The 12,342-nt window shown below is 37.3% G+C and overlaps 2 protein-coding genes and 2 pseudogenes across 4 annotated transcripts, besides 1 other annotated feature; 1 reads left to right on the top strand and 3 right to left on the bottom strand.

Moving 5' to 3' along the window:
- Positions 1-12,342: part of a mobile genetic element that runs on past both edges of the window.
- On the bottom strand, positions 7,527-7,791 carry TVAGG3_1016010 (annotated as a pseudogene). Its single transcript has one exon. A coding segment is annotated over exon 1 (265 nt).
- TVAGG3_1016000 (uncharacterized protein) lies at positions 9,628-9,945 on the bottom strand (the record flags this gene model as incomplete). Its single annotated transcript, XM_051254677.1, has 1 exon — positions 9,628-9,945. A coding segment is annotated over one exon (318 nt), but the record flags the coding sequence as incomplete, so codon positions are not given.
- Positions 10,119-10,704, bottom strand: TVAGG3_1015990 (annotated as a pseudogene). The gene has a single exon. A coding segment is annotated over exon 1 (586 nt).
- TVAGG3_1015980 (uncharacterized protein) lies at positions 11,925-12,260 on the top strand (the record flags this gene model as incomplete). Its single annotated transcript, XM_051254676.1, has 1 exon — positions 11,925-12,260. The coding sequence occupies one exon, from the start codon at positions 11,925-11,927 to the stop codon at positions 12,258-12,260; it is 336 nt and encodes a 111-aa protein (XP_051080250.1).

Below are 12,342 nucleotides of genomic sequence, written 5' to 3'. Positions count from 1 at the left end.
CAACAAAAAGTTTTGAACTCAGATCTTTGAAGAGTCTTATAACAGACAAAGTTGGAGTTGTTGAAAGAAAAATATAAAGACCAAAGAGTTTGTGAAAATGTTGCAAATTTTCATCATGGTTTCAAAACAATGCCGTTCCGATGAAGTTAGAAAGTTTCGACAGAAGATATGTAGTTGTCAGAACGTCAGATTCTCATATGCAAGATACAGAATATTTTGACGACTTAGCAGAAACTTTGACACCTAACTTTTACAACCACTTGTTCTCTATTTTCATGACATTAGATATTTCTAAGTTCAATCCAAGACAAAATTCCATATACGAAGAAAGACAAACATTGTTAGAAGCAAACAAGAGTGTATATGAACTGTTTTACTAGATGAGACTAAACTTTGAGTGTTTAGATGAAGGTCATTGTACGATGAATATAAACCAATATTGTCAAGAATATGGTTATATGGCAGCGTCTAAAAAGAACATTCTCTGGCAAATGTCAAAAATCTTTTAGATGTTCAGAACGGCGTATATACAAAGAAAAATTTTTATGAGTAAATTTAAAAAAAAATATTTTTTTATCGATAGAAAAGATGACGAAATATATTTCAGTCAACAAGTATATGACAGAAGTCAAAGAAGAACTAGACCCAATTCGCTTATTGAAATGTTTATCTTCTACCATTTTGAAAGTGCTTCATTCAGGCAAAGTTTGGAACATCGAACCAGTTAAGTTTTGCATTTGTGACTAAAAAATGGTGCGAAATTGAAGACTTAGACATAGAAGGTTTGTTAGCAGTCAAAGAAAATTTTGACAGAAGGTTCTCAAACCTTAAAGAAGGTAAAGCATACAAACTTGTTATACCTTATGAACCAAAGAAAGCAGACGACTATGAATATTATGAGTCTAAGATAGTGTTGAAAGTTCAAGGTAAATTGGGTAAAAAGATTTTAGAGTCTAAGCCAGTGTTTGCTTCCTAAAGAGAAGAGAACATTGAACATTGACCCAGAAATGTTTTAAAAATAAAATTTTATTTTACATGTCGAATTTTTTTTTCTCTGGAACTGGTTCAGGTTCTTTCTTCTCTTCTACTTTTTTTCTCTTTCTTTCTTTCTTTTCTTCATTCTTCTTTTCTGGTGGAGTTATGTCAAAACTTCTCAGAAACCGATATTTCTGTAAAAGTCTTTGTCCTTTAAATAGCTCTTCTATTCTGTTTCCTATTTCATCTTCAAGAACAGCGCATGTGTCTTCTTTGCATTCTAAGAAACTTTTGTTGGACTTCATCTTTCCAATCGGCGTCATCTCGTTCAACAAGTCTGTCATTGACAAATTTTAAGACTGCCTCTGCTTAAGGTTTTATGGTTCTTGTCAATATTCCCAGAAACAGAACTTTAGAACAAATTCATCCTTTCTTGTTTTACACTATGTAAGATTTATGGTCGACAGATGTTTTTGCTGTCAAAAAGTTTGTCTCGAATATAGATAGCGAATCGCTAGACATTTTCAAAAAGATAAAAATTTTAATTTTTTCTAAAAATATGTTAGAAAAAAAGTTTGCTGACATTGACAGATGTATGTGAATGTTTTATATTACAAGAACAAGAGGAAGTTAGAAATGCTCAGATAAAGCCTATACATGACAAGTTCTTATTTGCTCAGAATGGTATAACAGGTCTAATTTGCACCGCCTGGGTCGGGTTAAGACTTTCACTTATCTTAAAAATAAGGCTGCACAACAACAAGAACTAGATGAGAAGAACCCATTCTATGAGTTAGTTGTCATTTGTAGTACTTCTGGTCAATTTGACCAAACCGTCAATTCGTTCAAAGATATTATAAGAAGTCTAAGTTAGTATGTATAAAGGATAACTGAGTTGTTAGATTGGATAAAGAAGTACCAAAGAAGAGTTTTGAAGTATAATGCTATAAATGAGTATGTCAATTCGAAGTTTAAAGACCCAAATGGAGGAAATGCAGAGATATTAGAGAGTTTGATTACAGCGAGAAGAAAGCACATCAGTAAACAAACAGAAAGAGATAGAATAGCATTTCGAAGAAATTGCAATCTTACGATTGATTGAAAGACTTACCCTCACAGATGTCTATTCTTATCTAGATGAATATTCGCCTCTCATCCTTTGTTTAAAGAACAGAGAACAAGATATGTGTCGAATTCTTAAGAAGCTCAGACACTTCAAATCTCTGTGTGTCATTTGTGTAACAGACAGCAAAGAGTTTAAGTAAGGATGTTAAAGAATACTTACTGATATCATACTTTTCCCTGGATTGTCCGAAGACGATTTCATGGACTTATGAAAGAGTCCCATGGCAGGTAAGTTTGACAGACATGAACTATGGGAGAAGTACAAAGTCATACAAGACCCTCATACTTTCTTTCAGAATTCATATCTACGCGAACAAAGTTTCAAATTGTAAAAAAGTCAATAAAAATAAATGGTTCAATTTACTCTGCTTGTTTGAAGTTGTCAAAATACTCTGTTATTTTTCACGATTTTCATACGGAATTCAATAAAAATATATTTTAGGGTGAAGGGTATATCTACCCCGTTTTCTACCTCATTCTTACCCAGTTATTTTATAAACGTTTCACAATGGTAAACGTTATTTTTTAAATTTTGTGAAAACTCAAACGGTTGACACAAGCCCTAAAAATTATTTTACTCAGAATTTTGTTGCTGATTCAGCAAAAATAATGTTTAGGGTAGAAGGGTATATCTACCCCGATATCTAACCTCTTTTTTCTACCCAGTTATTTTATAAAGCGTTTTTACATGGTAAACATTGTGAATTCGTGAAATTCTAAACAATTTCGTAGCTTCTATTTCTTCTGTCAGTACATCGGATTGTTTTATAACAATGCCGAAGGTTTCTTTATATTTCTTCTTGACATCTGAAAGAAGGAAATCGTCAGCTGTTGGATAGTTTTTGTTTAGAAATGTCAACATGTCCATTTTTACTTCTGCTGGTTTCTCTGCCTCCCTCTTTAAGTCAGCATAGTCGTTTCTCATACGTTCTTATCTCTTTGACGGAGTAGTTATATTTTCCTAATTGCTGCCTTACATTTTGAACATTGGGGTTCATTTTTTTGCGTTATAATTCTGAAACCTTACCTGCTAGTATGACTAAGGCGTCAATTGCTCTCTTTAACTCAAAAGTGCGGGTTTTATCTGTTTCATGTCCATATCTTACCTCTTCTATCTTTATCTCTTATCTGCCATACACATTCAGCAACTAACGAAACAAAGTTGTCGTAGGTCTTAAAACTCCCCAGATTTGTATATGTCAGAGATGTTCTAATATACCATATCGCAATCTTTGTCCATGACTTTGTGGTTGCAATGAAATCCAAGAAACTCATAGTTAACCTTTCGTATGAACTTCTTTATTTCTACTGAGTCAGTTGCTTGACTTCTATTTCATCGAATTCTGGAATAGTAAGCTTTTGTTGCTGGATTTCAGGCAATTTGGGTAAATGGTCGATGAGGTCCTGAATGTCATAAAGATACTGTTTCATTTGTTTCATCTTTCGCACAACAGTCCAAAGTACTTGTTAAAAGTTCTTGCTTTATCTTCTGGATTTTTGTTTCGAAAGTATATGAAGAAGGAATGAAGCTTTTCATCTCTACTAACATTTGAAGTTGGGTTCATGACTAACGAGTTTTGGTGCTGTTGTTGCTAACATGTTCTTACAAAAAAATAAAAAAATATTTTTTTAAAAAAACCAACTTTATTTTTTATTTCGGAAAACTCATGACAAATTCAAGAGGGTAGAAAAGAGGTTAGAAAAGAGGTTATATCTAACCTTCTACCCTAAAATATATTTTTGCCGAATTCATGAGTTTTGGTTTAAAGAATACGGTGGAGCCAAAAGTGGCTCGACCTCAAACAAAGCATTTTCTGTATAAAATTCATGAAAATTCAAGAGGTAGAAAAGAGGTTAGAAAAGAGGTTAGATATACCCATCTACCCTAAATTATATTTTTTGCTGAATTCAGCAACAAAATTCAAATTGTAAACGGTTTAATAGAAAAAGTGTTATTTTTTCATGTCCGAAGACTCGAAGGTGCAACACTTCCAAAATACGACGAACTCAGAAGAGCAGCATGCGCGTATGTTCTTGACAACTTCTTTGAGTTCTCCAGGAACACCTTGGAAAATGCTGAAGAACTCCGACACAGAGAATTTGGAGAAATTGCACTCCAATACTACATTGACAAACAAAGGGTAAACAAAGGGTAAACAAAGGGGTAAAATAAGACTAAAAACTTAACGTTTAAAAAGTGACATTTTTATGAGCTCCGAGTCACCGAGAAAACTTGGTCAGATGTTAGCAGCTTACTTCCCTGAGGAGGGATGGAAGCGTTACATACATCAGGTTCAAAAACAACGAACCTGGAATTGCGTACAAATTCGCAATTACATGACCATGGAGAGTACGAAAGGTTTCTACAAGAAAACCAGCTCTAAACAACTCAGAAAGAAAAGAATAAAAAGTTTAACTCGTAATTGTTTATTTTTTTTACTTGTATGGGCAAAAGCTGCAAGAATGAAGTCGAACTACTCAGTCTTTGTTTTGAACGAGCTGGACGGCTCTTGCGAGTACGTCTGTTTTTGCGGTCTCCAGCTGGTGTCTGACCTTCGTAATTGCGCATGTTCTTGAGAGAGCTCCAGTTGTTAAATGATTGTAGGATGAAGAGTCTCTCAGACTGCTTGAGGTAGTCTTCACGGTCACGAACCGAATCTGTGGTACGAGTCAAATCGGTCGATTTGAGGGAAGAGACTGAAAAGCCTGTCGCAGCTTCCATTGGAGCTGTAGCATACTCTTTGCGTAAACGTGTTCAGACCTTCTTCGAACCTTGGTCTCTCTTCGATTGAGATTTGAGATTGGAATTGCTGGGGTGGAGGGTTTGACATGAACATCCAAGGTTGGGGAAGTAAGGCATAGGCTGAGGAGGGTAGTTCGGGAAGCCTTGTAGTGGAAATTGGTAGTAACCTTGAGGTGAGAATTGGTAGTAAATTTGGTGGAGGGACTTGCTGGAACTGAGGTTGCTGAGGTGCAGGGGCTGGTGCTTTAGGTCCTCTGGTTTGGGAATGGGCTCGGTTGTGGTACGTTCGGACATCTGTTTGTGGCTTAACCGTCGGAAGGAAAAAACCTTTCCTGTTGGAAGGAAAAAACTTTCCTGGTTGGAAGGAAAAACCTTTCCTGTTGAAGGAAAAACTTTTCCTGTCGGAAGGAAAAACTTTTCTCTTCGAAGGAAAAAACTTTTCTTGAAGTTCGACCAAAAAGTTCTCAATTTTCGAAAATTTGAATGGTTTACGGACGGACAACTGGAAGATTCTTCCTGTCGTCGGGAAATTTTTTCCAGTTGCGGGAAATTTTTTCCAGTTGTGCGGAAAATATTTTCCTGTCGGATGGAAGGACTCGGAATACCAGAAGGATTTGACGAGGCAATTTACCTTATAGAGATAAATGAAGTTTTTAAGCAGTACTTGCGCAGGGTAATGAAGCCCAAGGTCAAGTTCACCGCTATTTCTGGAAGGGCGCCTTGAATCTCGAGACTTCGACTGGAATTCCAATTCAAATACCAGACGGGACAGGCCTACGATGGCATAAAGGACGCCAAAAGAGAAGCTCTTGTTAAGTTCCTAAACAAACGTCCTTGGATAAAAATACCAAACAAGGAGAACCCCCTACCCCATATGAAATTGCAATTCAGTCTCTCCTTCACTTCTCGGGTCAGCGTTCTACATTAACCGTGTGAAGGCGACATCCAACCAGTTCAGTTAAACATCTCATTTCACTTCAACTTTTTTTATGTTTTTACTCACACTCGTACTCAACAGGTTTGTGTACAAACTATTTCAACTGTGAACCTGTATTGACCGGTCTTCCTGTAAATTGCAAGTTTGGTCAATACACAGTTATGGTGGCAAGAAGGACAGTGGGGAATGTTATTCTGACATCTGTTGTTTTGCGCTCGAGGAGAGATTTGAAATTTCAGAAGCCACCTCCCCAAGAACTCCAACACCAACACTTCAAGTTGCCAAAGACTCATGTGAAGAAGAAGCCTTCTGGTAAGTTTCTTATAGCCATATACATGGCACGTGTTAGAGTTAATAAAAACATTTTTTTTCATTTTTTGAATGAAGCAAGTTAAATTCGTCCCACACCAATCTCAATGGACCGATGAAGAGTTTCAAGCCATGGTTGAAGGCGTTGAGAACGACATTAGACGGCGAACTTGAAGGAGCTCAAATCACAATTGCAACCAAAATTGCAGAAGTCAAGGAACAGATAGCTCCACTTAAAGCTACCAAGCTACTCTTGACCTCATGGATAGTTACCGTTTAGATGTCAAGAGTGGAATAGACATTTAAAATTAAAACTTCTAAACTACGAAGTCTATACTCCAAAAGTTAGCAGAAATGAGAAGACTTTACCAGAGCTACTTACATGTTAAGGGACTTACCTTCAAGCAGTCCGACCAAAGATGAAATGTCTGACATTGTCCCAATTTTGTCCGAAAGTCAGCTCAGATGTTTGAACTGCTCCCAACATATCCAGAATATGAACGTTTGCCTGAACTCTTCCGCAATTCTCAAAAAAACGTTTTTTGTTCTCATGTCGAAACTTTTATCGGAAGAGACAACAACAAACGTTCAGAAGAAGAACAAGATATTATTTAAACTTGTTGTATGACTTAACCGTCATAACAAGCTTTTTGAAGTAAACCGTTCATTCTCAAAACCACTTCATTTTTCGAATGTCCGAACAGCACCGAAGCCGAACACAATGGCAGATGTCTTTCAATGTTGCCAGACAAAGGCCCAGTTCAAAGTTCAAATTTGAAATTTGAAAGCTCATCTGACAACACCGTTAAAGACTCTCCAAAGTAGGTCTTATGGAAGAGATGAAGGGACTTAAAGTGGAGTTCCTCATGAACCAAGCTTCCAATGAGAAAGTCCTGAATGATTTAACGGAAACCTTGCGCATTTACGCGAGAAGAACCGAGACCTTGCCAGACTCATCTACCTTTCTTCGAAGAGGATAGACGCCTATCTGGAAGGTATCGGAAAGGACAAACATGCAACACCGTAATTCGTGAACACAGGAATTGCCGAAGGTATTATCAAAGAAGAGGAAGAAGAGAAGAAGAGGAAGAAGAGGAAGAAGAGAAACCGAAAGAAGAGGAAGTTTGGGCAACCTTGTTGCCGATGGACACTTACGAAATTTCCCAACCCTACCCATACCAAATCCGCAACAAGGAGACAGGCAATGTGTCTTACCCCAGTCCTCAACTGTGGACATCTTGAACCTTAACCTCGAATCGCGGTTCAATCTCCATGGGTAAGCTTGTCGCAATTCAATGGGTTCCAAATCCAGACAAGAAGACGAGGGTCAGGACACATTGACGGTGACAAAGCTCAACAACCGTTAGGAGAACCTCGAGTGGTTCTAAGAGTAAAAAATTTTATTTTAGGGGGAAACCCCAAGTAAAATTTAGGTGTTTAGTTGCGTAAGCGCTTAAATTAATGAGAATTTGGACAAGTAGTTCCTGACCCCTGAATTGGACTCTTTCGTCATCCCAGTTGGACGTAGGGGTCGTCCCAGAGGAGTTGGTAGAATTGCCAATCCAAGGACGATTTGTCCTCCCAGGCATTGAGGATGTACTGCTCGTAGAGTTTCATGACCTCTGCCTTGCACCAGAACACCCTCTCCCTTGGAACGTAAGGCTTCTTCGAAGTGCTCGAATGCGATTGGCTGCGTGACCATCTGAAATGACACTTTTGTTCCGTTTGGTCAATGTTTGTGTCTCGTGCCATAGTCGACGAAAATACAAACAAAACAGGTTATAATGAGTTTGAGACCAAGAATGGTGTAACTCGACCTGTCCGATTAAATTCGAAAAAAATTTTTTATTTCATGCAATGTTTTATTTCTGTGCCGTCTTCAAGTATGCCCCAGTACTTACGCTTGGAGAGGACATGAACTTCGGTAAAAATTTTGTCCAATTTGAATTGACCCATCTTTTCACCGACCATGCCCATTTCAATGGAGTTTGTATAAGCCTTCTTCGTTCGTCATGAGTGCGTCAATGTTCTCATAGTAAACCACAACTTTTCGAATTTGATTCGAGAAGAATGTTGTTTATATTGTCAAGGGACTGCCTTTGCGAACTGAGGTAAGCCAATTTCGATCAATAGGGTTTTCCATGTGGTTTCCACTTTGACCTTGAGTGAATTCGTACTTCAAACAAAAGGAGAAAACCTTTCAACAAAGTTGTCGACCTTCTCATAATGTTTACTCTTCATCTCTTGAGGTTTTCTTAATGGAATATCCCCATGTCGAATTCATAAGCAATTTGAGTGTCATTGCAAGTTTGGGGTTTGAAGCTTTCCTAATATCATAACAGTTGTTGTATGACTTTTCCAACTGTATAGTTCCTTCCTGGGAACTCACCGTCTTCGTTTGGATTCCAGTTGGAATATATTGGACGAACCTCATGTATGCAGCGTTAAGGTCGACATAGTATATCTTTTCATCTGAGTCGAACTTGTCGCATCCAATCGGACCAGTTCGTGGAAATTCAAGTGAGTCTCTTATCTTCTGAGAAACTTTCTCCTGTTATCTCATAAACATCGTCGAAGCAAACCTGTTTCATATAAAACCTTCTGACCTAACTCAGATGCTCTCCAATACAATTTGGACGTCAATTGGATGTCTCAATGGAAGTTTGTTTATAGCATCTTGAAGTTCTTGCAACCTCATTGAAGTTCTTCTGGTTCAGGTTGGTATCCGAACAATCCAACTCCTTTTGGAACTGTGTACTTCTTTTGTACTAGAACTTTGTCTGGAACAACTTTTGGGTCTTGCTAACAATGAAAAGTTTGTTTCGTCTTTTGGTACAAAAGTTTCTGTCAGCTTGTCATCTGGAATTGTTCCAACAAACCTTTCTCGAAAAGAATGTTTACAGCTCTGACAATGTTGCACTTGCCTTTTCCGAACAATGGTTTGTAAGACTTTCGTTCAACATGAAGTGGTTGTGGACAATTGCAATCTTCAACCATGGTAAATTGAACTCAACAACATAGTCGTCATGTGAAGAACCTTTAGCTGTAGGTATGTTGACTCGGATATTGACATTTGCCAACGGTGCAATTTTTGCCAATTGACCTCTGAGAATGTACCTTGTCTTCACACATGACTCCAAGATACTTCATCTCTTCATCTGTAACAAGACCAGAGTTCCTGAGACATGTAAGAATGCAAGGTTTCGTTGACAATTGTTTCAATTGAATTGTAAATTCCATACCTTGTCAAGTCAATGTCAGACTTATTTATGAACGGGAAGTATCCAGCATGTTGTCTGACTGCTTGAGGGTTCGGTTGGTACCATTCAAATTTTACACTTGCAATTCCTTCAATTGCATTCAAAATGTCTGAGTCGGAGTCAACCATTTGTTCTCTCTTTGTAGTCTTGAAAGCGTCAAGAAGCATTGCAGCTGTTGTGACATTGCCATGTGCATAGTATATATGACCATCCAAATCTGTTATGGTTAGTCTGAGATTGTATCCTTTCTTATTTCCGTCTTGTATGGCAGCAAGTACACCCATGAAGCCTTCTTTGTTCTTTCCTTCGTCAAAGTTTACTGTAAAGGTTCGACCAGATGTAATTTGACTTCTAACTTCACGATACTTTTCATATGCATATCTTGTTCTTTCCATGGGAGCATGACCATCCTCTGCACTACCTTTTTTCCTTCTCAAAGGATGCAATTGTTCGTCATGTTTCCAGTAGAATCTGGCAAAGCCGTCGTGTCCTTCAACTTGAGGTTCACTAACATCGAAAGGCATGTCCATAAGACGTTCTTCTTCTAACCTCTCTAGTCTGTTTGGATAATTTGCGCGTGCTGTTTCCAATTCCATTTCGTAGCGAAGACCAGACAATTTGTCATAGACTTTTATGGGTCTTCCCTTCCTATATTTAAAATTCTTCGAAACTTTCCAACCATATCTTTCTAACTCTGCTTTTATTCTAGCAGATTTTCTATCCATTCTATATGGGGGCATTTTTATAAAAATAAAAAAATGTTTTTTCTTTACTTTACATAACCACCTGCTATCATAAGCCTTTGACGCCAACCCATACCAGCTAATGAAGGTTGACTTGGTTTAGTTTCCAAACTAAACTTTGGTTTTGGTTTATCTTCAGTTTTTGGTTTTTCTTCTTTTATCGGTTTTTTCGTCACTTTTCGGTTCATCTGACTTTACCTCACTTGCAGCAGTTTAGTTGTGTCGTCAACATCTTCATAAATATCATATGCCATTTGTTTTTGTTTTCCTTTCAACTTTTGTGTTTGTTGTAAAGTTTAGAATATTTCGACTCTAAGTCAATGAGATGTTCTATAATGAACTGTTGGTCGGTGAAGTATACTTTTCCATCTGTTGTCTCGAAAGCTCCTTCAGACTTCAATATTTTATTTGTGAGGGTCTGTTTCTTTTTTGAGATACTAGCCGTTCCATTTCTATGAAAAGTGACTTTATAGTTAGGGTTTGTATTTCCAGACCTGGCACTTTCTATTATTGAATTTTTCTTTCATCTGTAAGTTCTTTGACAGGTTTTGAAAATGTTCTGAACTTTTTGTTTGTGGTGTCAAATCTTACCGTTTCAACTTCTTCGGTCATTTCATCTCAGTAAAAAATTTTAGTTTGGTTTGTTTTCAACTGGTTGTTGTGTTTTTTAAGTCGGTCTAAAACTTCCTGAGGTATAGGAAGAACTTTACAAACACGTTTGTGTAACTGCTGGAAGCCGACAAATCCATCTTGAACCCATTTGTCTCATGCTTATTTTATATTCATCTCAGTAAAAAACTTTACATTCCCCACGTTTGAGGCGGTTGAGTTGTTATTGTTTACCCATTGTTGTGCATGGTTAATCCTCTGTAAAGAATCTTTCACCTTGGTCCATATAGTGTCCTGCTTGGTTATAGTAGTCATTTGCTTTGTTATAATAGTTTCCTGCTTGTCTTCCTACATTGTCCATCCATCCTTGAACTTTTCCTCTTGTTTCAGGATTTGGAATAAGATTTGCTGCATCTCGTGCTACATCCCAACCTTTCTGTACAGTTTGTATAATAGGTTGTGCTTTCTCTTTAAGTATACCTAATGTACTCAAAATCTTCCTTCCAACTCCAAATACACCTCTAGCTATTGTTCCCACTGCGGGCAAAAATCTGGATGCAACTCCTGCTAATGCGCCAAATAAACCCATTTCTTATAGGGTAAAAAATGACGAATCCGAACAAGGACCCCTATGTTTCTAAAGCGACAAAGAAAGCACTCATGATAAAAATCTTTAGTTCAACACCAAATGCTTGGTTTATGGATATCTTGGAAAACATTCCGAGAGTTAGAACAGATGGACCACCATACTGGCTAATATTTGTTGGTCAAAAACAAGATACTGTGAAACCATACCATTACAGTCCAAAAATATTTTAGATGTGAAAACTGCTTTGACAATATTCGTTGACAAATACCATCCAACAAAACTGACATCTGACTGTGAAAGTTCTTTCAAATCAGATGATATTAAAAACTATCTGCGTTCAAAAAATGTAAACCAATATTTCATTGTCGACCAAAACCATTCTGCTCTTGGTGTCATTGACAGTTGTATAAAAATCTTAAGAGACTTAAACCAACCACAAGGTGGTGAGGTAGATGAAATGTCATATGACGACAAATATAGACATTTCTCCATGGCAAAGATGAGACAAGTTTTAAATATTTACAATAGCCGTAAACAAAAAGGTTTGGGAAACCACTCCCCGAAGAAATAAAAACAACCCCGACTTAGAGAAAGACTATATAATAGTTTAGTCAAAAGAGACAAACAAGAAAGAATGCCAGGCTTCAAACTTAAGAAAGGTGACAAAGTAAAAATAGAAATACCTAAACGCGACCCATATGAAAATACTATTGACTATGACAACAATGGGAACTCGACAGGTACTCACCTTCGTGTTCGTAAAAATAGAAGAAAGTATACAAGAGAATATTATGAAGTTTTAGGCAAACATGGCAAAATGTACAGACTGCAAGCAGAAGATAAAACTACTATTGTCAGACCTCGTTTCAAACTTGTCAAAGTTCAAGGTGGTATACTTTCAAAGACAGTTCCTAACAAATATAAGACAACTCCTGACGAATATGCTAAAGAAGTTGAAAATGACGACTAAGCATTTCTATACCATGCGTAAACTGTCATGTAAGGTGGCATGTAGTCTTTACTTTGTCCCGTTGTTTGCGTATATCCCGAAA

Source organism: Trichomonas vaginalis, chromosome I (genome assembly GCF_026262505.1).
Source record: "Trichomonas vaginalis G3 chromosome I, whole genome shotgun sequence".
Classification (NCBI taxonomy): Eukaryota; Parabasalia; order Trichomonadida; family Trichomonadidae; genus Trichomonas; species Trichomonas vaginalis.
This window is presented reverse-complemented; position numbering and strand designations above follow the sequence as displayed.